General features: G+C 50.3%; 2 protein-coding genes across 6 annotated transcripts in view; one reads left to right on the forward strand and one right to left on the reverse strand.

Annotated features, from left to right (window-relative positions):
* The window catches only part of LOC134346070 (hepatic and glial cell adhesion molecule-like), a 91,303-nt gene extending 85,025 nt beyond the window's left edge, over nt 1-6,278 (forward strand). For all 5 annotated transcript variants that reach the window (XM_063047367.1, XM_063047371.1, XM_063047370.1 and 2 more), the window contains one exon: nt 5,903-6,278. The gene's annotated coding sequence lies outside the window, so the exon portion shown is untranslated. The remainder of the gene's footprint in view (nt 1-5,902) is intronic.
* A 9,064-nt stretch (nt 6,279-15,342) lies between these two features.
* Nucleotides 15,343-17,317, reverse strand: LOC134346072 (putative nuclease HARBI1). Its single transcript, XM_063047374.1, has one exon. It carries the CDS (start codon nt 17,217-17,219, stop codon nt 15,933-15,935), a length of 1,287 nt encoding a protein of 428 aa, XP_062903444.1. The 5' UTR covers nt 17,220-17,317; the 3' UTR covers nt 15,343-15,932.
* Between the last annotated feature and the right edge of the window lie 9,075 nt (nt 17,318-26,392).

Raw genomic sequence — 26,392 nt, forward strand, 5'->3', positions numbered from 1 at the left:
TTAATCAATGACATTTATGAGACCGGAATAATACCAGAAGAGATGGAAAAAATCAGTATTTATCACTCTTCCAAAGAAACCTGGAGCAATAGAATGTGAATTAATAGGACCATATGTTTAATGAGTCATATCACTAAGATACTTCCAAGAATTTTGATGACAAGAGCTAAAAGTAAAATACAAGGACTGAGTTTATTCAGGAATTGTTTGAAGACGATCGAGGCGAAAAACCAGAAATTAAGAAGAACATTGAAGGTCCAAGTATTTTAAAATCTAAAGCTTGTAATGCAATAAATAAGATGAAGAAAGGAAAGGCAGCAGGTCCTGATGAATTAGTGATAGAACAAATTATTGCCTTTGAAAATTATGGAATTGAAAAACTTATTGATTTAATCAATGACATTTATGAGACCGGAATAATACCAGAAGAGATGGAAAAAAAATCAGTATTTATCACTCTTGCTAAGAAACCTGGAGCAATAGAATGTGAATTAATAGGACCAGAAGTTTAATGAGTCATATCACTAAGATACTTCCAAGAATTTTGATGACAAGAGCTAAAAGTAAAATACAAGGTGAATTAGGTAAAGAACAATGTGGTTTTGTGAGAGACAAAGGTACAAGAAACGCAATATTGATGTTAAGGATACTATCAGAACGAGCTATTCAAGTGCAAAAAGGTTTGTTTGTTTGTTTTATCGACTACACAAAAGCTTTTGATAAAGTGAAGCACAATAAGTTATTTGAAATATTACAGGAGACTCTAGATTTAGATTCGAAAGACCTCCGCCTAAGGTGGGAACAAACTGCTGCTGTAAGAATAGATGGAGAAGTGAGTCAGTTTACGAAAATCAAGAGAGGAGTTAGACAAGGGTGTGTTTTCTCCCTGATTTGTTTAATGTGTACAGTGAAACAATATTACAAAAAATAAGAAACATCTTGGGAATCAAAGTTGGCGGTGAAAACATCAATATTTTCAGATATGCAGATGACCCTGTGTTAATTGCAAGTACGGAGGAAGAACTACAAAACTTAATTGATATAGTTCTTGAAGAAAGTGCAAAAATGGGTCTATCTATCAATTACAAAAAGGCAGAATGTATGGTGATATCCAAAAAGAAGGAGAATCCTATCTGCAGGCTGAAAATAAACAGGGAAGACATAAAACAAGTACAGAACCTTTGCAACTTAGGAAGCTGGGTGACATCAGATGGCAGGTGCAACATGGACATCAAAAGAAGAATAGGGATGGCAAAAGACACCTTTACGAGAATGAAGAGTATACTGACCAATACTAAACTAGGCATTACAATCTGCCTCAGAGTACTGAAATGTTACATTTATCTGGTTATGATATATGGCTCAGAATGTTGGACAATATCTAGTAACATGAGGAAATGAATTGAAGGAGCAGAGATGTGGTTTTTGAGGAGGATGCAAAGAATATCATGGATGAAACAAATATCTAACGAGGATGTCATGAACAAAGCAAACCCAAAAAGAGAAATTATGTATGAGATCATGAAAAGGCAACGTAACTTCATTGGACATGTGATTAGGAAAGAGGAGTTAGAATCCACGGTAATTATGGGAAAGATTGAAGGGAAGAAGGCAAAGACAAATGATGATGGAGACAGCAGACAGAGAACTGGAAATGAATACCAATGAATTGATCCACTTGACCTGAAACAGGAGTGTGTGGGCCATGGCAGTCAAAGCTCAAACTGGGCATGGCACCTGATGATGATGATGAAATTAGCTGACGATACAACTATTGTTGGTAGAATCTCAGATGGTGACGAGAGGGTGTACAGGAGTGAGATATGCCAACTAGTGGAGTGTTGCCGCAGCAACAACCTGGTACTCAACGTCAGTAAGATGAAAGAGCTGATTGTGGACTTCAGGAAGGGTAAGACGAAGAAATACATACCAATCCTCAGAGGGATCAGAAGTGGAGAGAGTGAGCAGTTTCAAGTTCCTGGGTATCAAGATCTCTGAGGATCTAACCTGGTCCCAACACACTGAAGTAGTCATAAAGAAGGCAAGACAGCGGCTATACTTTATTAGGAGTTCGAAGCGATTTGGCATGTCAACAAATACTCTCAAAAACTTCTACAGTTGTACCGTGGAGAGCATTCTGACAGGCTGCATCACTGTCTGGTATGGAGGGGCTACTGCACAGGACCGAAAAAAGCTGCAGAAGGATGTAAATCTAGTCAGCTCCATCTTGGGCACTAGCCTACAAAGTACCAGAACATCTTTAGGGAGCGGTGTCTCAGAAAGGCAACATCCATTATTAAAGACCTCCAGCACCCAGGGCATGCCCTTTTCTCACTGTTACAGCAGGTAGGAACTACAGAGGCCTGAAGGCACACACTCAGCGATTCAGGAACAGCTTCTTCCCCTCTGCCATTCAATTCCTAAATGGACATTGAATTTTTGGACACACCTTCACTTTTTTAAAAAGATATACAGTATTTTTGTTTTTGTACGTTTTTTGAATCTATTCAATATACATGATTGATTTACTTGTTTATTTATTATTATTTTTTATTTTATTATTTTTCCTCTCTCTGCTAGATTATGTATTGCATTGAACTGCTGCTGCTAAGTTAGCAAATTTCGCGTCACATGTTGGTGATAATAAACCTGATTCTGATTCTCTTTCCTCACACTCTTCAACACCTGGCATACTGCTAGTGTCTTTCACAGTGAAGAGTTATGCGAAATACTCATTTAGTTCAGCAGCCATCTCCCTGGCCCCTGTTGTTTCACCAGCCTCATTTTCTAGTGGTCCTATATCCAGTGTCATTTCTCCTTTTTTTTATACATTTGTAAAAGCTTTTACTATCCTCTTTGATATTGTTTGTTAGCTTACTTTCATATTTCATCTTTTCCCTCCTAATGATTCTTGTAGTTGCTCTTGCAGGGTTTTAAAAGCCTTCCAATCCCCTTTCTTTCCACAAATTTTTGCTTTGTTGTATGCCCTCTTTTGCTTTTACAATAGCTTTGACTTCCCTTGTCAGCCACGGTTGTAGTATTTTGCCATTTGAATATTTCTTAGTTTTTGGAGTACAGCTATCCTGCTCCTTCCTCATTTTTCCTAGAAACTCATGCCATTGCTGCTCTGTTGTCATCCCCACCAGCATCTCCTTCCAATTTACTTTGGCCAGTTCCGCTCTCATACCACTCCTTTCCTCCACTGAAACACTACTATGTCAAACTTTACTTTCTCCCTATCAAATTTCAAGTCGAACTCAATCACATTGTGATCACTTCTCCTAAGGGTTCTTTTACCTAAAGCCCCCTAATCACCTCCGGTTCATTACATAACACCCAATCCAGTATAGTTGATTCCCCAGTCGGCTCAATGATACTCTGCTCTAAAATGCCGTATTAGGCATTCATTACCAACCTGAGTTTCCCAATCAACATGCATTTTGAAATCTCCCATTCCTCTCATATCATTCCCCTTTTGTCTCACCTTTTCTATTTCCTGTTGTAACCTGTGGTCCACATCACAGCTACTGTTGGGAGGCCTGTATATAACTGCCATCAGGGTCCTTTTACCCTTGCAGTTTCCTAACTCAACCCACAAGGATTCAACTTCTTCTGATCTTATGTCACATCTTTATACTGATTTGATGCCATTCTTTACCGGCAGGGCCAAACCACCCCCTCTGTCTACCTTCCTATCACTCTGATACAACCTGTAACCTTGGACATTCAGCTCCCAACTACAACCATCCTTCAGCCATGATTCAGTGATGGCCACAACATCATACCCAACAACCTGTAAAAGTGCAACATCATCATCCACCTTATTTCTTATACTCCACGCATTGAGATATAACACTTTGTGGGCTACTTTTGCTACCCTTTTTAATTCTGCATCCCTCATGCACTGATACCCTGCTGGCTGCAATTATGTTCTGTCATCTGCCTGCTCTACCTGACAGTCTGACTGTTTCCTACCTTTGCTTTTTTACAATCCATCCTATCCTGAATCCTTTCACTCTGGTTCCCCTCGGGTTCAGGTGCAACCTGTCACTTCTGAACGGGTCAGGTCTCCCCCAGAAGAGATCCCAATGATACAAGAACCTGAAGCCCTGCCTGCTGCACCAGCTTCTCGTCTACACATTAATCTGCCAAATGGTCCTGTTTCTATCCTCACTGCTGCGTGGCACAGGCAGCAATCCAGAAATTACTACCCGGGAGGTTCTGCTTCTCAACTTTCTACGTTGCTCTCTAAATTCTCTTTTCAGGACCTCTTTGCTTTTCCTTCCTATGTCATTGGTACCAATATGTACCAAGACATCTGCCTGCTTTCCCTCACTCTCCAAAATGTTGTGGATGCAATCCGAGGTGACCCTAATGCTGGCACCTGGGAGGAAAGCTATCATCCCGTGTCCCGTTCAAGTCCACAGAATGTCCTGTCTGTTCCTCTGACTATTGAGTCCCCGATTCATGAGCATATGACTGACTAAAAGATGTAAATCAGTCAGAATATTATAGTAAATGAAAACTTTAAAAATAGCTACTGGAATTGGGAACATGGAATGTCAAGGCATTGAGTTCAAAACTCTGGAGTTGTGATGCCCTCTGATTCAGCCGCATCTGGAGTAGGTTGTAGGTAGTAGGTAGGTAGGCAGCTGTCGATCCCAGGGGATTACGGGTTTGTGGCTCTGGTGGATTGTGTCCTCTCCAGGGCGCAAGCCTGGGTGGGAAGATCTGAAGAACCGGCTGTTGCCCATGCAGCGGGTTCCCCCTCTCCACGTCACTGATGTAGTCCAAGGGAAGGGCAAGCGCCGATACAGATTGGTACCAGTGTCGTCACAGAGGATGCCAGAGTGAAGTTGTAAACAACATCAAACTGCCTTAGAGACCCCAGCTCCAGATTTCTTCCTCAGGGTTTACTCCCGAAGCCTTTCCCATTGGTGGGTATGGCTGCAAGGCAGCAGAGTTTAAAATTTGAGTTTTCCTTTTCCTAGGCAGGCTGCCAACAAGGCTGAAAACCCCTGAAGCAACTGGTTTTGAGGCCCGCCTTTGACCCTTCTGTCAGTAAAAACAGTTCTACGGGGCCTAGTGGCTATGCCACATGTGAAGCCAAGAGTTGGACTTGGTTGTCAGAGGCTGTTAGAGTCACACACCATTTAGAGCACTTTATAGTTAGTGGGAGCTTATCCCCACAACCACCCCAGCTATGACAACCTTAGGCTGCATCTAGAGTATAGCTTTATGATGTGGACATGTGGCCAAGTGGTTAAGGCATTGGACTCGCGACCTGAAGGTCGTGAGTTCGAGCCCCAGCCAAGGCAACATGTGTTCTGTCCTTGAGCAAGGCACTTAATCACACACTGCTCTGCGACGACACTGGTGCCAAGCTATATGGGTCCTAATGCCCTTCCCTTGGACAACATCGGTGGTGTGGAGAGGGGAGACTTGCAGCATGGGCAACTGCTGGTCTTCCATACAACCTTGCCCAGGCCTGCGCCCTGGAGAATGAAGACTTTCCAGGTGCAGATCCATGGTCTCACAAGACTGACGGATGCCTTTAATTTAATTAATAGCTTTCAGTTCTGGCTGCCCCCTTATAGGTGAGATCTTGAGGCTGTAGAGGAGATTTACCTAGAGGGCGTGTGCTATGAGGAAAGATTTGAAAACTAGGTTGTTTTCTCTAGAGCAGGGACGACTGTGGGGAGATCTGGCAGAATTTTTTCTGATATTATGGGAGGCATAGATAAAGTAGACAGCTAATTTCTTTATCCTAGGGTTCAAAGTCTAACGCTAAAGGTGACTGATACATAGTCTGTTCCTCCTGCACGAGCGGGTACAGTTTTAAACTGGAGCAATGTTATAATTCCATTATTTTAATCAGTGCCTGCTACTGTGATATTTGCAGACAAACACTTGCATCCAGTTCACAGAGGAAGAAAATGCTGAGCGTGTTGAAATGGGAGAGCGAGAGATGGTGGTGGCAACAACAGCAGTTAATGCTGCAGGATCTCTGTCAACTTCAGCTTTGGAAGTGAAGAAGTAAAGACTGTAATTGGATTCCATGCACTGTCATGCAATCTTTCTCAATGTTGATTCTAGTTTAACTAAGTAAGATTTTTCTCAATTAGATTAAAGATTAAAGTTATTGTCTTTAAAAAATAAAAGTACACTAGACAGGAACTGATAAGGAAAACAAAACACTGAATGTTAGAGACAGTGTTTGCATTTTATAAATATAATATTGTTTGATTTTTAGTGAATTGTTAAATAAATATTAACTGTTGCAGATTATATAGATTTCCAAAGAAGTTGTTTTGTGTCACACCTAATCAACATAAGAACATATATCAGACCAGTCAAGCATTCCACAAGAAGTTGAACTATCTGATCATGCCATCAGCTATGCTTTGCTGTCTCACCCCAAAGACTGATGCAGAGTTTCTACCTAAAATGTCAACTATTGCTTTCCGTTATTTTTACAGATACTGCTCGACACCCTGAGTTCCACCACCAAATTGTTTGTTCATCCTGCTATCTTTGACTTCTCCACAGCCCAAAATTCCTCCCACTAATTTTGAATTTATTCAATGACTGTCTTGGGTGGAGAATTTCAAAGATTCATTACTCTGTGGTGGAAGAAATTCATTTTATCACGTCCTTTTATCACAGTGGGGGCACTGGTAGCATACCCAAATGCAAGACACAAAAACACTGTGAGGTAAACTAAATTGAGTTTGTTGCCCGTTGCAAGGAGAGCAAAGCAGAAGCGGGAAATAGCGTAATGCAGCGGTCCCCAACCTCCGGGCCGCGAGGAAACGATATGATTTGGCGATATGAGTCAGCTGCACCTTTCCTCATTCCCTGTCACGCGCACTGTTGAGTTTGAACTCACGCGAGGTCATTACCCGCGCGGGAAGGAGATCAACTCCTCGAGCTTGCAAATGACGGCGGGCTGTTTGACATAACATCTCTGCCGGCATTCCGGATCAAAGTCAAGGCTCAATATCCTGAGATAGCCACGAAAGCACTGAAAACGTTGCTTCCATTTCCAACATTTTGCTGCGAAGCAGAGTTTTCTGCAATGACTGCAGCGAAAACTACATTGCGGAATAGACTGGACACAAGGAACCTCCTTCGAGTATCACTGTCTCCCATCACCCCTCGATAGGACCGTCTTGTTGCAGGGAAACAAGCCCAGGGCTCCCACTGATTCAGCGATATTGGTGTGTTGCAATGATTTTATATGTTCATACGGGGAAAATATGTGCTGTGTGTTTAATATCCAAACGTTACTTAAAATGTTATGATGCTATTGACTTACTTATATAACCATATAACAACTACAGCAGGGAAACGGGCCATCTCGGCCCTTCTAGTCCGTGCTGAACGCTACTCTCACCTAGTCCCACCGACCTGCACTCAGCCCATAACCCTCCATTCCTTTCCTGTCCATATACCTATCCAGTTTTTCTTTAAATGATAGTATCGAACCTGCCTCAGCCACTTCTACTGGAAATTCGTTCAACACTTAACTTCAAGCTCCCCTGTCCTCCCCTGATAATTGATTTATCACTATATTCATGCGAGGAAAATATGCACTGTGTTAAATATTAAATTCGTTGGAAAAACCCTTTTAGAAAGGACATTGATTGTATTAGACACTTATCACCTATATTCCATTCGTGATGAATAGCACCCCCCCCCGAACAGAATCGCCAAAAACGATTTTTAGGAAAAAGGGGTGAGGCACACGCATGCGCACACAGGTGCCCGCGCAAGGCCTCATGGTCATTGTAGTCTTTCTCGGTAAACACAACGTATTTGACGACTTCTTTTGTCCGTTGGCAACCCTACCACCCCCGCCCCCTCCCTCCCCCCCCCCCCCGCCGGGTCGGCCGGTCCGCAAGAATATTGTCAGTATTAAACCGGTCCGCAGTGCAAAAAAGGTTGGGGACCCCTGATATATAGGCCTCCAAATAGTAGCAGATGTGGGTTGAGATAGTAAAGGGAGCTGGAAAAGGCATGTAATAAGTGTAATGACACATTTGTAAAATCAAGGGGATTGGTAAAATCAGGTTGGTGTCAGATCGCAAGAGAGATAATTTGTTGAATGCCTAAGAGATGGCTTTTTGAAGCAGCTTGTGCTTGAGCTGACTCGGGGAACAGCTATCTTAGATTGGATGTTGTGTAATAACCCAGATCTTATTAGGGAGCTTAATGTAAAGAAACTCTTAGGAGGCAGTGATCATAATATGATTGAAGTCATACTGCAATTTGAGAAGCATAAATTACATGGATTAGTATCGCAATGGAATGAAGGGAATTACAGAGACATGAGAGAGGAGCTTGCCCAGGTGGATTGGAGGAGCAGACTGGCAGGGATGAAGGAAGAACAGAAACAGCTGAAGTTTCTGGAATAATTCACAAGGCACAGGATAGATATGTCCCACAGAAGTTGTTCTCAAATGGCAGGTGTGGGCAACTGTGGCTAACAAAGGAAGTTAGGGACTGCATAAAAGCCAAGGAAAGGGCAGAAAAGGTAGCAAAAGTGAGTGGGAAGTACGATGATTGGGATGCTTTTAAATCCAACAAAAGGCAACTAAAAAACTACAAGAAGGTAAAAGATAAAATATGAGGACAGATTACCCAATAATATAAGGCAGGGGTTTTCAGCCCACATGGTTTCTGTGAAGGGAAATCTTGCCTGACAAACCTGTTAAGAGTTCTTCGAGGAATTTACAAGCAGGGTGGACAAAGGAGAGACAGTGGATGTCATTTACTTGGATTTTCAGAAGGCATTTCATAAGGTGCCACACATGAGACTGCTTAACAAGATAAAATCAAATGGTGTTAAAGAAAGATACTTGCATGGATAGTGGCACACATAAAAGTTGCTGGTGAACGCAGCAGGCCAGGCAGCATCTCTAGGAAGAGGTGCAGTCGACGTTTCAGGCCGAGATAGTGGAATGGCTGACAGGCAGGAGGCAGTAGTGAATAACAGGGGCCTTTGCTGATTAGCTTCCAGTGACTAGTGGTGTTCCTTAGGGATCAGTACTTTTCATATTGTTTGTCAGTGATTTAGATAATGGAACTGATAGCTTTGTGACAAAGTTTGCAGATGATATGAAGATAGGTGGAGGGGTAGGTAGTGCTGAGGAAGCGGCACTTAGACAAATTGGAAGAACGGACAAAGAAAGTGGCAGATGGAATACAGCATTGGGAAAAGTACGATAATGCATTTTGGTAAAAGGAACAATAGTGCAGACTATTATCTAAATGAGAAGGGGTTCAAACATCAGAGGTGCAGAGGGACTTGGGAGTTCTCGAACAAGACTCCCATAAGGTTAATTTATGGTTGAGTCTGGTGGGGAAGGCTATTGCAATGCTGCAATTAATTCATCAGGAGCAGAATATAAAAGCAAGGAGATAATCCTGAACCTTCATATGACACTGGTCAGGCTACACTTGGAGTATTATCAACAGTTTTGGGCCCCATATCTGAGAAAGAATGTGTTGTCCTTGGAGAGAATCCAGAGTAAGTTCATGAGGATGATTCCGGGAATGAAGGGGTTAACATGAGGAACATTTGGCAGCTTTGTGCCTGTACTCACTGGAACTTGGAACAATGTAGAGAGAACAAAAGGTTCAGAGAGCTAGGTAATTTAGAGATCTAGAAGATTGTAAGGCTAACAGGAAGGAGTTTAAGAAGGAAATTAGGAGAGCCAGAAGGGGCCATGACAAGGCCTTGGCGGGCAGGATTAAGGAAAACCCCAAGGCATTCTACAAGTATGTGAAGAGCAAGAGGATAAGACATGAAAGAATAGGACGTATCAAGTGTGACAGTGGGAAAGTGTGTATGGAACCGGAGGAAATAGCAGAGGTAGTTAATGAATACCTTACTTCAGTATTCACTATGGAAAAGGATCTTGGTGATTGTAGTGATAACTTGCAGCAGAGTGAAAAGCTTGAGCATGTAGATATTAAGAAAGAGGATGTGCTGGAGCTTTCGGAAAGCATCAAGTTGGATAAGTCGCTGGGACTGGATGAGATGTACCCCAGGCTACTGTGGGAGGCGAGGGAGGAGATTGCTGAGCCTCTGGCAATGATCTTTGCATCATCAATGGGGACAGGAGAGGTTCCAGAGGATTGGAGATTGTGGATGTTGTTCCTTTATTCAAGAAAGGGAGTAGAGATAGCCCAGGAAATTATAGACCAGTGAGTCTTACCTCAGTGGTTGGTAAGCTGGTGTAGAAGATCCTGAGAGGCAGGATTTATGAACATTTGGAGAGGTATAATCTGATTAGGAATAGTCAGCATGGCTTTGTCAAGGGCAGGTCGTGCCTTACGAACCTGATTGAATTTTTTGAGGATGTGACTAAACACTTTGATGAAGGAAGAGCAGTGGATGTAGTGTATCTAGATTTCAGCAAGGCATTTGATAAGCTACCCCATTATTGAGAAAGTAAGGAGGCATAGGATCCAAGGGGACATTGCCTTGTGGATCCAGAACTGGCTTGCCCACAGAAGGCAAAGAGTGGTTGTAGATGGGTCATATTCTGCATGGAGGTCGGTGACCAGTGGTGTGCCTCAGGGATCTGTTCTGGGACCCTTACTCTTCCTGATTTTTATAAATGACCTGGATGATGAAGTGGAGGGATGGGTTAGAAAGTTTGCTGATGACACAAAGGTTGGAGGTGTTATGGATAGTGTGGAGGGCTGTCAGAATTTACAGCAGTACATTGATAGGATGCAAAACTGGGCTGAGAAGTGGCAGATGGAGTTCAACCCAGATAAGTATGAAGTGGTTCATTTTGGTAGGTCAAATATGATGGCAGAATATAGTATTAATGGTAAGACTCTTGGCAGTGTGGAGGATCAGAAGGATCTTGGGGTCTGAGTCTATAGGACGCTCAAAGCAGCTGCGCAGGTTGACTCTGCGATTAAGAAGGCATATGGTGTATTGGCCTTCATCAATCGTGGAATTGAACTTAGGAGCTGAGAGGTAATGTTGCAGCTATATAGGACCCTGGTCAGACCACACTTGGAGTACTGTGCTCAGTTCTGGTCACCTCACTACAGGAAGGGTGTGAAAACTATAGAAAGGGTGCAGAGGAGATCCACAAGGATGTTGCCTGGATTGGGGAGCATGCCTTATGAGAATAGGTTGAGTGAACTCGGCCTTTTCTCCTTGGAGCAACGGAGGATGAGAGGTGACCTGATAGAGGTGTACAAGATAATGAGAGGCATTGATCGTGTGGATAGTCAGAGGCTTTTTCCCCAGGTCTGAAATGGTTGCCACAAGAGGACACAGGTTTAAGGTGCTGGGGAGTAGGTACAGAGGGGATATCAGTGGTAAGTTTTTTACTCAGAGAGTTGTGAGTGTGTGGAATGGGCTGCCAGCGACGGTGGTGGAGGCGGATACGATAAGGTCTTTTAAGAGACTCCTGGATAGGTACATGGAGCTCAGATTAGATTCAACTTTATTGTCATTGTGCCGAGTACAGATACAAAGCCAATGAAATGCAGTTAGCATCTGACCAGAAATGCAAAGAATAGTGTTATTTACAAAATAACTGCGAATAAAAAGCACACAGCACACAAATATAAAAGTACTGAGACAATACAATATGGGTGCAGTACTGCTTAGTGCTGTGATGTGAGGTTCAGCAGGGTCACAGCCTCAGGGAAGAAGCTCTTCCTGTGCCTGCTGGTGCGGGAGCGGAGGCTCCTGTAGCGCCTACCGGATGGGAGGAGAGTAAAAAGTCCATGGTTAGGGTGAGATGCATCCTTGATAATGCTTTTCACCCTGCCCAGGCAGCGTTTATGGCAGATGTTCTCAATGGTGGGCAATAGGGTGCCAATAATCCACTGGGCAGTTTTCACACCACAAAAATCGAGGGCTATAGATAAGCCTAGTAATTTCTAAGGTAGGGACATGTTCAGCACAACTGTGTGGGCCCAGGGGTCTGTATTGTGCTGTAGGTTTTCACTATATCACTGAAACCTGATGAATGTTGAAAGGACTAGATAGGGTGGATTTTTCGAGAATATTTCCTGTGGTGGGGGTATCCAGAACTAGAGAGCACGGCCTCAAAATTGAGGAGGGGCCTTTCAGAACAGAGGTAAGGAAAATTTTTTTTTTTAGCCAGAGAGTAGTGAATCTGAGGTATTCTCTGTCACAGACTGCAGTGGAGGCCAAGTGCATGGGTATATTTAAGGCAGAAGTTGATCGTTTCCTGATCGGTCAGGGCATCAAAGTATGTGGTGAGAAGGCAGGTGTATGGGGTTGAGTGGGATCCGGTATCAGCATGATGGGATGGCAGGACATACTCACTTGTCGCATGGCCTAATTCTGCTCCTATCTCTTATGGTATATTCAAAGGAAAGTTTTGACAGATCCCTGATTGGCCAGGGCATCAAAGTATATGACGAGAAGGCAGGTGTTTGGTGTTGAATGGAATCATGGCTCAGCCATTATGAATTGGCAGAACAGCCTTGATGGGCTGAATGGCCTAATTCTGCTCCTCTGTCTTACGGCCCTATACCTGGACCACAGCTCTATTTCCCTCCCACCCCTGAACCTATTCAAATTTATCTTAAATCAAAGCCGCACCCACCACCTCCGCTGGCAGCTTGTTGCACATTCCTAACACCACCTGACTGATGAGGTGTTCCCTCATGCTCCCCTTAAATATCTCACCTTTCACCCTCAGCCCATGACCTCTAGTTGTAGTCTCACCCAACCTCAGCGGAAAAACACACACAAAATGCTGGGGGAACTCAGCAGGCCAGGCAGCATCAATGGAAAATGATACAGTCGACGTTTTGGGCTGAAATCCTTTGGCAGGGTAGAAGAGAAAAAGCTGACGAGTAGATTTAAAAGGTGGGGGAAGGGGAGAGGGAAACACCAAGTGACGGGTGAAACCTGGAGGGGGAGGGATGAAGTAAAGAGCCGGGAAGTTGATTGGTGAAAGAGACAGAAGGCCATGGAAGAGAAAGGAAAATGGGGGGAGCAGCACCAGAGGGAGGTGATGGGCGGGAAAGGAGATAAGGTGAAAGAGGGGAAAGGGGATGGGAAATGGTGAAGGAGGGAGAAGTGGGGGGCATTACTGGAAGTTTGATAAGTCAATATTCATGCCATCAGGTTGAATATGTTTCTATAATGTGTGGTTCCTCCAACCTAAGTGTGGCCTCATCACAACAGTGGAGGAGGCCATGGACGGACATATCGGAACGGGATTAAAATGGGTGGCTTCTGTGAGATCCCACTGTCCCTGGCAGTCAGACAGTAGGTGCTCAGAGAAGCGGTCTCCCCATCTACATCAGGTCTCACCAATATACAGAAAGCACCAGACAGTGCTTCACCTGCTGTTTCTCTCTCCCCTCCCCACGCCTTTTAAATCTACTCTCTAGCTTTTTCTTTCCAGTCCTGCCGAAGGGTCTCGGCCTGAAACGTCGACTGTACTCTTTTCCACAGATGCTGCCAGGCCTGCTGAGTTCCTCCAGCATTTTGTGTGTTGCTTTGATTTCCAGCATCTGCAGGTTTTCCTCTTCTCAGTGAAAAAAAGTCTGCATGTATTTACCCTAACCCTCTACACCCCTCATCATTTGTATATCTCTATCTAATCTCCTCTCAATCTTCTAAATTCTAGGGATTAAAGTACTAACCTATTCAACCTATCCCTATAGCTGACGTCAAGTCCCGGCAACATCCTTTAAGTTTCTTTGCAACCTTTCAATCCTGTTTCCATTTGTAGGTAATAAAATCTCCACACAATACTCCAAATTAGACCTAACCAATGTTTTATACAATTTCAATATCTCTTCTCTACTCAGTACTTTGATTTATGAAGGTCAATGTGCCGAAAGCTTTCTTTACCACCCTGTCTATCTGTGACGCCACTTCCAACCTGGGGGTCCCTGAACAGATCCCAGTGGAACACCACTGCATTATCCTCCAGGCAGAACGTGCTCACCACTTTGGGGTGATCCGACAACATCATGGTAAGGAAAACTTTCACTGCACTCTGAGCCACGGAAGATCATATACTGAAGATTTCAACAGAAAATACGGGGAAACATTCCTCAGGTCAGAATTCATCAATGTTGGGGATGAATTACCGATCCATTCTTGCCTTAAATATCTCATGAGACTGCTACAACCTTCTGGAGGCAGAATCTGAAGGTCTTTACATTTTATAAAAAGTCAAAGTCTGTCCCGAGCCTTGTGGCCCATCAGGCCGGTGCTTATGCTGGTTTCTGTGGCGTGAAGCGACTGAGAGTACGAGACCACCCCCCCCCACCCCGGACAGGACGCCAGTCTATGCGAGGTTCACCCCCAGCATTTGCCGGTACCATTTTCAGCTGGAGCAGTGTGTGGTTAAGTGCCTTGCTCAAAGACACAACATGCTGCCTTGGCCGAGACTCGAACCCACGACCTTCCGACCCTAACCACCTGGCCACGCGCCACACTCTTTTAAGTTAAATTAAGACCCGGCATCTAAAGGCCTGTTGATAACCAGTCATACCTGCTGAACTCGCAGTAGAAAGGGTGATGTATTTCAGACTAACGTTGACTTATAAGTAATAGAACATAGAACAGTACTCCACACGGGAATATGTTCTTTGGCCTACAATTAAATGGCTGGGTAAACTAATCCCCTTTGCCTACACAATGTCTATATTATTCCACTTGCTCACATTCAAGCGCTTATCTAAACATCTCTTCAAAGTCTCTGTTTCTCTCTGTACTAACGCCCCAGAAAGTGCATTCCAGCATCCATCACTCCCTGTGTAAAAAAAAAACTGTCCCTCACATCTCCTTTGAAATGATCCCACTCTCACCTTCAATGCATGCTCACTGGTTTAAACATTCCCACCCTAGGAAAAGTATACTCTCTGCCTACTCTATCTGTGCCTCTCATCATCTTAAAAAGATCTCTATCAGGTCTTGCCGCAGCCTCCTCTGCTCCCAGAGAAAACAACCCAACTTTGTCTAACCTCTTGTTAGCACATAATACAGATGGCATTCTCGTTAGCCTCTTCTGTATCCTCTCCAAAGCCTTCCTAGAATGGTTTGACCAGAAGTGTTTGTAATACCCCAGACTCAGCCTAGCTGGTTTTATAAAACTGCAACATAACCTCCTGTCTTTTCAACTCAATACGATGATTAGTAAAGGTAAGCATGTCACCTGCCTTCTTAACCACACGATCAACCTGTATCGCCACTTCCAGGGAGCTGGGGGCCTGGAACCCGAGATCCCTCTGCTCAGCAACACTGTTAACCATCTTGTTTTTAACAGTGAACTGCCTCTTTGCATTTGACTGACCAAGGTGCAACGCTTCACCATGTTGTCAAGTAAACCAGAGTTTATTGAGCATTTTTCCAACATTATAAGATTCAAAATATTTAGCTGAGTATTCTCAGTATCAGTGGCTGACCATGGTCCACACTCTCAGCTCTCAGCATCCTCCGCCTACCCCCTTCAGAAAGTTATGGATCACTCAAGCACATACGCACGTTATCAAACAATCACATTTTAAATGTTGATGGAATATAAACCAACAGGTTTATGCAGATGTGTTAGTTGTTAGATGTACAAGAACCTGCAGCGTTCACAACAACGCAAGCATTGAAACTGAATCACAAAACATTTTCTCACAGTTAGTTCACTCTAATGCAAATGTATTTCCTGGTCACACATCAGAAACATCCTACAACATCTGCTCTTTCCCCAGGAGTCATCCTCGGGTTCCAAATACATCATCACTCGTATTTAATCTGAAACCAACGACATCAGTCAGGACTCCTCCATCTCTGCCCACCTCAGGGCCCTGTGAGGAGTGTCCATTCACGGATATAACTGCACCGCCTGGGGTCACCTCTGCGCACGTGGCCTTTGTCATTCAACCGGCTGGGGTTGTCTTGCAGTTATTCAGCTGAACCCCTGGATTATGCATTGTTGCAGAGCTATGGCAGTGATGAGGTTTGGTGACCTTTCTCCCTCCTCCTCCTCTTCCTCCTCCCACTCACACTCCTCTCCCTCCCACTCCTCCTCTTGTAACCCCTCAGATGTCCTCAACACCTGCCCTCTTTCCAGGGCAAAGTTATGGAGCATACAGCAGACGACGATGAATTTAGAGACACGGTCGGGGCTATACTGTAGACTTCCCCCCGATCTTGACAAGCAGCGAAACCGGTGTTTGAGCATTGCAATGGTCCGCCTGACGGATCCGTGGCAAGAGGCGTGACGGCAGTTGTACTGGTGCTCGCCGGAGCTCCTGGGATTCCTAACTGGGGTCATGAGCCATGGAGTTAGGGGGTAATCAGAGCTCCCCAGCAGCCAACCTGACACCCGACATTCCGGCTCAAAGAGAGGGGGCACAGAGGATTCCTGTAGGATGAGCGAGTGGCACGTGCTGCCGGGAAAACGCGAGCACACGTGCATCACCCGATGTCTGTGGTCACACACGAGCTGGACCTTGAGGGAGTGGAATCCCTTTGCATTGATGTAGACAGCTGGGTTGTCGTAAGGCGCTCGGAGTGCCACGTGGGCACAGCCCAGGACGCCTTGCACGCCAGGGAAGCCTGCGATCTTACGGAAGCCGAGCTCTCGCTGCTCCTGGCTCTCCGTCTCCATGGGGAAGGAAATGAACTGGTTCCTCTTATCGTAAAGCACCTCCGTAACGTCTCTGATGCAGCAGTGAATGGCAAATTGGGTGATATCATTGATGATGCCAGTGGCCGCCTGGAATGAGCCCGTGGTGTAGAAATTAAGAGCCACTGTGACTTTGACAGCCACCGGGAGAGCAGTCCAGGCCCTGGTCCGGGGCTGCAGCTGTGCCTGAACAAGGAGACACAGTTCGGTCACTGCCTCCCTGCTGAAGCCCAGCCGCTGCACACACTGCTCCTCACTCAGGTTCAGGTATGACGTGCGGTTTCTAAACACCCGCCTGCTGTAGGGTCTTCGCCCACGGCGTACTGCTCCTCGGCACCGGCCTTCCGCTCTGCCTCTGGATCCCGATCCATCTCTTCCCGGAACTCCAGCTGCAACTGTTACTCCCCGTCCACATCCAGATCCCAGTCCGACCACCATGCCAGGTCTTGCAGTCGGCCCAGGAACAGCACCAGGTCTGATTCGGACTTTGGGACACACTGTAAATTCCTGCTTTTTCTCCTCCTCGTCCTTCAGCCCCAGGGGAAGGCTCAACAACACTCCCATCACCAAATTCTACACTGCACCCTCAACCCACGGTCCAGTTCAAGGAGCCTGCCGCCCACCCCCACCCCCACCCCACGATCTGGACCTCACCTTCTTCCCTCTGAGCTGGTCCCCCTCACCCCACCACCCGCTGATCTTCACTGATTTTGCCGCCCTTCTCGATCCTCGAACCCCGCTTCCTGCCAGCGAGTGGGCCTCCGCCCCCTTGATCCAGTACCAGCTCCCACACTCGAGCCTGGGATCCGAATTCCGCTCCCGCCCGCCCACCCACCCCCACCGCCCAAGGATCCAGTTCCCGCTCCCTCCCCCGGTCCGGGGTATTCGGTCCCCGCTCCTCCCTCCCTCTGCCCGGGGATCTGTCCCCGCTCCTCCCTCCCTCTGCCCGGGGATCTGTCCCCGCTCCCTCCCCCTTGGCCAGGGATCCGGTCTCCGCTCCCTCCGACCCGCTGTCTGGGGATCCGGTCTCCGCTCCCTCCCTCCCTCCCTCCCTCCCTCCCTCCCTCCCTACCCGGGGATCCGGTCCCCACTACCTCCCTCCCTCCCTCCCCCCCCCTGTACAGTGATCCGGTCCCGACCTTCCCACCCGCTATCCGGGGATCCGGACCCGAACCTGCCCCGGTTATCAGATATCGGGCCTCCGACTTCTTCCCGGCTGCACCATTTTCCTTCAGGTCGCCGCCATGACAGTGTCACGTGAGTGACCAGAACAGCGCTGATTGGCGGACAGAGCAAAAGGGGAGGGGAGTGTTATGCAGAGAGTGATGGGGAGGGGGGGAGGGTTATGGAGAGAGTGATGGGGGGGGGGGAGGGTTATGGAAAGAGTGATGGGGAGGGGGGGTTATGGAGAGAGTGATGGAGAGGGGAGGGGAGGGTTATGGAGAGAGTGATGGGGAGGGGAGGGGAGGGGAGGGTTATGGAGAGAGTGATGGGGAGGGGAGCGTTATGGAGAGAGTGATGGGGAGGGGAGGGGAGGGTTATGGAGAGAGTGATGGGGAGGGGAGGGGAGGGTTATGGAGAGAGTGATGGGGAGGGGAGCGTTATGGAGAGAGTGATGGGGAGGCGAGGGTTATGGAGAGAGTGATGGGGAGGGGAGGGTTATGGAGAGAGTGATGGGGAGGGGAGGGTTATGGAGAGAGTGATGGAGAGGGGAGGGGAGGGTTATGGAGAGAGTGATGGGGAGGGGAGGGTTATGGAGAGAGTGATGGGGAGGGGAGGGTTATGGAGAGAGTGATGGGGAGGGGAGGGGAGGGTTATGGAGAGAGTGAAGAAGAGGGAAGGGGAGGGTTATGGAGAGAGTGAGGGGGAGGGGAGGGTTATGGAGAGAGTGATGGGGAGGGGAGGGTTATGGAGAGAGTGATGGGGAGGGGAGGGGAGGGTTATGGAGAGAATGATGGGGAGGGGAGGGGAGGGTTATGGAGAGAGTGATGGGGAGGGGAGGGTTATGGAGAGAGTGATGGGGAGGGGAGGAGAGGGTTATGGAGAGAGTGATGGGGAGGGGAGGGGAGGGTTATGGAGAGAGTGATGGGGAGGGGAGGGGAGGGTTATGGAGAGAGTGATGGGGAGGGGAGGGTTATGGAGAGAGTGATGGGGAGGGGAGGGGAGGGTTATGGAGAGAGTGATGGGGAGGGGATGGTTATGGAGAGAGTGATGGGGAGGGGAGGGGAGGGTTATGGAGAGAGTGATGGGGAGGGGAGGGGAGGGTTATGGAGAGAGTGATGGGGAGGGGAGGGGAGGGTTATGGAGAGAGTGATGGGGAGGGGAGGGTTATGGAGAGAGTGATGGGGAGGGGAGGGGAGGGTTATGGAGAGAGTGATGGGGAGGGGAGGGTTATGGACAGAGTGATGGGGAGGGGAGGGGAGGGTTATGGAGAGAGTGATGGGGAGGGGAGGGTTATGGAGAGAGTGATGGGGAGGGGAGGGTTATGGAGAGAGTGATGGGGAGGGGAGGGGAGGGTTATGGAGAGAATGATGGGGAGGGGAGGGGAGGGTTATGCAGAGAGTGATGGGGAGGGGAGGGTTATGGAGAGAGTGATGGGGAGGGGAGGAGAGGGTTATGGAGAGAGTGATGGGGAGGGGAGGGTTATGGAGAGAGTGATGGGGAGGGGAGGGTTATGGAGAGAGTGATGGGGAGGGGAGGGGAGGGTTATGGAGAGAGTGATGGGGAGGGGAGGGTTATGGAGAGAGTGATGGGGAGGGGAGGGGAGGGTTATGGAGAGAGTGATGGGGAGGGGAGGGTTATGGAGAGAGTGATGGGGAGGGGAGGGGAGGGTTATGGAGAGAGTGATGGGGAGGGGAGGGGAGGGTTATGGAGAGAGTGATGGAGAGGGGAGGGGAGGGTTATGGAGAGAGTGATGGGGAGGGGAGGGTGGAGAGAGTGATGGGGAGGGGAGGGGAGGGTTATGGAGAGAGTGATGGGGAGGGGAGGGGAGGGTTATGGAGAGAGTGATGGGGAGGGGAGGGTTATGGAGAGAGTGATGGGGAGGGGAGAGGGAGGGTTATGGAGAGAGTGATGGGGAGGGGAGGGGAGGGTTATGGAGAGAGTGATGGGGAGGGGAGGGTTATGGAGAGAGTGATGGGGAGGGGAGGGGAGGGTTATGGAGAGAGCGATGGGGAGGGGGGGGTTATGGAGAGAGTGATGGGGAGGGGAGGGTTATGGAGAGAGTGATGGGGAGGGGAGGGGAGGGTTATGGAGAGAGTGATGGGGAGGGGAGGGGAGGGTTATGGAGAGAGTGATGGGGAGGGGAGGGTTATGGAGAGAGTGATGGGGAGGGGAGGGGAGGGTTATGGAGAGAATGATGGGGAGGGGAGGGGAGGGTTATGGAGAGAGTGATGGGGAGGGGAGGAGAGGGTTATGGAGAGAGTGATGGGGAGGGGAGGGGAGGGTTATGGAGAGAGTGATGGGGAGGGGAGGGGAGGGTTATGGAGAGAGTGATGGGGAGGGGAGGGTTATGGAGAGAGTGATGGGGAGGGGAGGGGAGGGTTATGGAGAGAGTGATGGGGAGGGGAGGGGAGGGTTATGGAGAGAGTGATGGGGAGGGGAGGGTTATGGAGAGAGTGATGGGGAGGGTAGGAGAGGGTTATGGAGAGAGTGATGGGGAGGGGAGGGGAGGGTTATGGAGAGAGTGATGGGGAGGGGAAGGTTATGGAGAGAGTGATGGGGAGGGGAGTGTTATTGAGAGAGTGATGGTGAGGCGAGGGTTATGGAGAGAGTGATGGGGAGGGGAGGGTTATGGAGAGAGTGATGGGGAGGGGAGGGTTATGGAGGGAGTGATGGGGAGGGGAGGGGATGGTTATGGAGAGAGTGATGGGGAGGGGATGGGAGGGTTATGGAGAGAGTGATGGGGAGGGGTGGGGAGGGGAGGGTTATGGAGAGAGTGATGGGGAGGGGAGGGGAGGGGAGGGTTATGGAGAGAGTGATGGGGAGGGGAGGGTTATGGAGAGAGTGATGGGGAGGGGAGGGTTATGGAGAGAGTGATGGGGAGGGGAGGGGAGGGTTATGGAGAGAGTGATGGGGAGGGGAGGGGAGGGTTATGGAGAGAGTGATGGGGAGGGGAGGGGAGGGTTATGGAGAGAGTGATGGGGAGGGGAGGTTATGGAGAGAGTGATGGGGAGGGGAGGGTTATGGAGAGAGATGGGGTATTGGGGAGGGGAGGGGAGGGTTATGGAGAGAGTGATGGGGAGGGGAGGGGAGGGTTATGGAGAGAGTGATGGGGAGGGGAGGGTTATGGAGAGAGTGATGGGGAGGGGAGGAGAGGGTATGGAGAGAGTGATGGGGAGGGGAGGGGAGGGTTATGGAGAGAGTGATAGGGAGGGGAGTGTTATTGAGAGAGTGATGATGAGGGGAGCGTTATGGAGAGAGTGATGGGGAGGGGAGGGGAGGGTTATGGAGAGAGTGATGGGGAGGGGAGGGTTATGGAGAGAGTGATGGGGAGGGTAGGGGTTGGTTATGGAGAGAGTGATGGGGAGGGGAGGGGAGGGTTATGGAGAGAGTGATGGGGAGGGGAGGGTTATGGAGAGAGTGATGGGGAGGGGAGGGGAGGGTTATGGAGAGAGTGATGGGGAGGGGAGGGTTATGGAGAGAGTGATGGGGAGGGGAGGGTTATGGAGGGAGTGATGGGGAGGGGAGGGGATGGTTATGGAGAGAGTGATGGGGAGGGGAGGGGAGGGTTATGGAGAGAGTGATGGGGAGGGGGGGAGGGGAGGGTTATGGAGAGAGTGATGGGGAGGGGAGGGGAGGGTTATGGAGAGAGTGATGGGGAGGGTAGGAGAGGGTTATGGAGAGAGTGATGGGGAGGGGAGGGGAGGGTTATGGAGAGAGTGATGGGGAGGGGAGGGTTATGGAGAGAGTGATGGAGGGGAGGGGAGGGTTATGGAGAGAGTGATGGGGAGGGGAGGGTTATGGAGAGAGTGATGGGGAGGGGAGGGTTATGGAGAGAGTGATGGGGAGGGGAGGGAGGGTTATGGAGAGAGTGATGGGGAGGGGAGGGGAGGGTTATGGAGAGAGTGATGGGGAGGGGAGGGGAGGGTTATGGAGAGAGTGATGGGGAGGGAGGGGAGGGTTATGGAGAGAGTGATGGGGAGGGGAGGGTTATGGAGAGAGTGATGGGGAGGGGAGGGGAGGGTTATGGAGAGAGTGATGGGGAGGGGAGGGGAGGGTTATGGAGAGAGTGATGGGGAGGGGAGGGGAGGGTTATGGAGAGAGTGATGGGGAGGGAGGTTATGGAGAGAGTGATGGGAGGGAGGGGAGGGTTATGGAGAGAGTGATGGAGGAGGATGGGGAGGGGAGGGTTATGGAGAGAGTGATGGGGAGGGGAGGGGAGGGTTATGGAGAGAGTGATGGGGAGGGGAGGGGAGGGTTATGGAGAGAGTGATGGGGAGGGGAGGGTTATGGAGAGAGTGATGGGGAGGGGAGGGTTATGGAGAGAGTGATGGGAGGGGAGGGGAGGGTTATGGAGAGAGTGATGGGGAGGGGAGGGGAGGGTTATGGAGAGAGTGATGGGGAGGGGAGGGGAGGGTTATGGAGAGAGTGATGGGGAGGGGAGGGTTATGGAGAGAGTGATGGGGAGGGGAGGGGAGGGTTATGGAGAGAGTGATGGGGAGGGGAGGGGAGGGTTATGGAGAGAGTGATGGGGAGGGGAGGGGAGGGTTATGGAGAGAGTGATGGGGAGGGGAGGGGAGGGTTATGGAGAGAGTGATGGGGAGGGGAGGGTTATGGAGAGAGTGATGGGGAGGGGAGGGTTATGGAGAGAGTGATGGGGAGGGGAGGGTTATGGAGAGAGTGATGGGGAGAGGGGAGGTTATGGAGAGAGATGAGGGGAGGGGAGGGTTATGGAGAGAGTGATGGGGAGGGAGGGGAGGGTTATGGAGAGAGTGATGGGGAGGGGAGGGGAGGGTTATGGAGAGAGTGATGGGGAGGGGAGGGGAGGGTTATGGAGAGAGTGATGGGGAGGGGAGGGTTATGGAGAGAGTGATGGGGGGGAGGGGAGGGTTATGGAGAGAGTGATGGGGAGGGGAGAGGTTATGGAGAGAGTGGATGGGGAGGGGAGGGTTATGGAGAGAGTGATGGGGAGGGGAGGGGGAGAGAGTGATGGGGAGGGGAGGGTTATGGAGAGAGTGATGGGGAGGGGAGGGTTATGGAGAGAGTGATGGGAGGGGAGGGGAGGGTTATGGAGAGAGTGATGGGGAGGGGAGGGGAGGGTTATGGAGGAGTTATGGAGAGATGATGGGGAGGGGAGGGTTATGGAGAGTGAGTGATGGGGGGGATGGAGGGGATGGGGAGGGAGGGTTATGGAGAGAGTGATGGGGAGGGGAGGGTTATGGAGAGAGTGATGGGGAGGGGAGGGGAGGGTTATGGAGAGAGTGATGGGGGGAGGGGAGGGTTATGGAGAGAGTGATGGGGAGGGGAGGGGAGGGTTATGGAGAGAGTGATGGGGAGGGGAGGGGAGGGTTATGGAGAGAGTGATGGGGAGGGGAGGGGAGGGTTATGGAGAGAGTGATGGGGAGGGGAGGGTTATGGAGAGAGTGATGGGGAGGGGAGGGGAGGGTTATGGAGAGAGTGATGGGGAGGGGAGGGGAGGGTTATGGAGAGAGTGATGGGGAGGGGAGGGGAGGGTTATGGAGAGAGTGATGGGGAGGGGAGGGTTATGGAGAGAGTGATGGGGAGGGGAGGGTTATGTGAGAGAGTGGGGAGGGGTGAGGGGAGGGGAGGGGAGGGTTATGGAGAGAGTGATGGGGAGGGGAGGGGAGGGTTATGGAGAGAGTGATGGGGAGGGGAGGGTTATGGGAGAGTGGGGAGGGGAGGGTTATGGAGAGAGTGATGGGAGGGGAGGGGTGATGGGGGGGAGGGTTATGGAGAGAGTGATGGGGATGGGGGAGGGGAGGGTTATGGAGAGAGTGATGGGGAGGGGAGGGGAGGGTTATGGAGAGAGTGATGGGGATGGGGAGGGGAGGGTTATGGAGAGAGTGATGGGGAGGGGAGGGTTATGGAGAGAGTGATGGGGAGGGGAGGGGAGGGTTATGGAGAGAGAGTGATGGAGGGAGGGGGGAGAGGGAGGGGAGGGTTATGGAGAGAGTGATGGGGAGGGGAGGGTTATGGAGAGAGTGATGGGGAGGGGGGGTTATGGAGGAGTGATGGGGAGGGGAGGGGAGGGTTATGGAGAGAGTGATGGGGAGGGGAGGGGAGGGTTATGGAGAGAGTGATGGGGAGGGGAGGGGAGGGTTATGGAGAGAGTGATGGGGAGGGGAGGGTTATGGAGAGAGTGATGGGGAGGGGAGGGTTATGGAGAGAGTGATGGGGAGGGGAGGGAGGATGAGGGGAGGGGAGGGGAGGGTTATGGAGAGAGTGATGGGGAGGGGAGGGGAGGGTTATGGAGAGAGTGATGGGGAGGGGAGGGGAGGGTTATGGAGAGAGTGATGGGGAGGGGAGGGTTATGGAGAGAGTGGGGAGGGAGGGTTATGGAGAGGGATGGGGAGGGGAGGGTTATGGAGAGATGGGGAGGGGAGGGGAGGTTATGGAGAGAGTGATGGGGAGGGGAGGGGAGGGTTATGGAGAGAGTGATGGGGAGGGGAGGGTTATGGAGAGAGTGATGGGAGAGAGTGATAGGGAGGGGAGGGTTATGGAGAGAGTGATGGGGAGGGGAGGGTTATGGAGAGAGTGATGGGGAGGGGAGGGGAGGGTTATGGAGAGAGTGATGGGAGGGGAGGGGAGGGTTATGGAGAGAGTGATGGGGAGGGGAGGGGAGGGTTATGGAGAGAGTGATGGGGAGGGGAGGGGAGGGTTATGGAGAGAGTGATGGGGAGGGGAGGGGAGGGTTATGGAGAGAGTGATGGGGAGGGGAGGGGAGGGTTATGGAGAGAGTGATGGGGAGGGGAGGGTTATGGAGAGAGTGATGAGGGGAGGGGAGGGTTATGGAGAGAGTGATGGGGAGGGGAGGGGAGGGTTATGGAGAGAGTGATGGGGAGGGGAGGGGAGGGTTATGGAGAGAGTGATGGGGAGGGGAGGGGAGGGTTATGGAGAGAGTGATGGGGAGGGGAGGGTTATGGAGAGAGTGATGGGGAGGGGAGGGGAGGGTTATGGAGAGAGTGATGGGGAGGGGAGGGTTATGGAGAGAGTGATGGGGGGAGGGGAGGGTTATGGAGAGAGTGATGGGGAGGGGAGGGGAGGGTTATGGAGAGAGTGATGGGGAGGGGAGGGTTATGGAGAGAGTGATGGGGAGAGGGGAGGGTTATGGAGAGAGTGATGGGGAGGGGAGGGTTATGGAGAGAGTGAGGGAGGGGAGGGTTATGGAGAGAGTGATGGGGAGGGGAGGGGGAGAGGTTATGGAGTTATGGAGAGAGTGATGGGGAGGGGAGGGGAGGGTTATGGAGAGAGTGATGGGGAGGGGAGGGGAGGGTTATGGAGAGAGTGATGGGGAGGGGAGGGGAGGGTTATGGAGAGAGTGATGGGGAGGGGAGGGTTATGGAGAGAGTGATGGGGAGGGGAGGGGAGGGTTATGGAGAGAGTGATGGGGAGGGAGGGGAGGGTTATGGAGAGAGTGATGGGGAGGGGAGGGAGGGTTATGGAGAGAGTGATGGGGAGGGGAGGGGAGGGTTATGGAGAGAGTGATGGGGAAGGGAGGGGGTTATGGAGTGAGTGATTGGGAGGGGAGGGTTATGGAGAGAGTGATGGGGAGGGGAGGGGAGGGTTATGGAGAGAATGATGGGGAGGGGAGGGGAGGGTTATGGAGAGAGTGATGGGGAGGGAGGGGAGGGTTATGGAGAGAGTGATGGGGAGGGGAGGGGAGGGTTATGGAGAGAGTGATGGGGAGGGGAGGGGAGGGTTATGGAGAGAGTGATGGGGAGGGGAGTGTTATTGAGAGAGTGATGATGAGGGGAGCGTTATGGAGAGAGTGATGGGGAGGGGAGGGGAGGGTTATGGAGAGAGTGATGGGGAGGGGAGGGGAGGGTTATGGAGAGAGTGATGGGGAGGGGAGGGGAGGGTTATGGAGAGAGTGATGGGGAGTGATGGGGAGGGGAGGGTTATGGAGAGAGTGATGGGGAGGGGAGGGTTATGGAGAGAGTGATGGGGAGGGGAGGGTTATGGAGAGAGTGATGGGGAGGGGAGGGGAGGGTTATGGAGAGAGTGATGGGGAGGGGAGGGGAGGGTTATGGAGAGAGTGATGGGATGGGGAGGGGAGGGTTATGGAGAGAGTGATGGGGAGGGGAGGGGAGGGTTATGGAGAGAGTGATGGGGAGGGGAGGGGAGGGTTATGGAGAGAGTGATGGGGAGAGTGATGGGGAGGGGAGGGTTATGGAGAGAGTGATGGGGAGGGGAGGGGAGGGTTATGGAGAGAGTGATGGGGAGGGGAGGGTTATGGAGAGAGTGATGGGGAGGGAGGGGAGGGGAGGGTTATGGAGAGAGTGATGGGGAGGGGAGGTATGGAGGGTTATGGAGAGAGTGATGGGGAGTGGGGAGGGGAGGGTTATGGAGAGAGTGATGGGGAGGGGAGGGTTATGGAGAGAGTGATGGAGGAGTGAGGGAGGGGAGGGTTATGGAGAGAGTGATGGGGAGGGGAGGGGAGAGAGGTATGGAGAGTGATGGGGAGGGGAGGGTTATGGAGAGAGTGATGGGGAGGGGAGGGGAGGGTTATGGAGAGAGTGATGGGGAGGGGAGGGGAGGGTTATGGAGAGAGTGAT

The sequence above is a fragment of the Mobula hypostoma genome, chromosome 5 (genome assembly GCF_963921235.1).
Source record: "Mobula hypostoma chromosome 5, sMobHyp1.1, whole genome shotgun sequence".
Lineage (NCBI taxonomy): Eukaryota > Metazoa > Chordata > Chondrichthyes > Myliobatiformes > Myliobatidae > Mobula > Mobula hypostoma.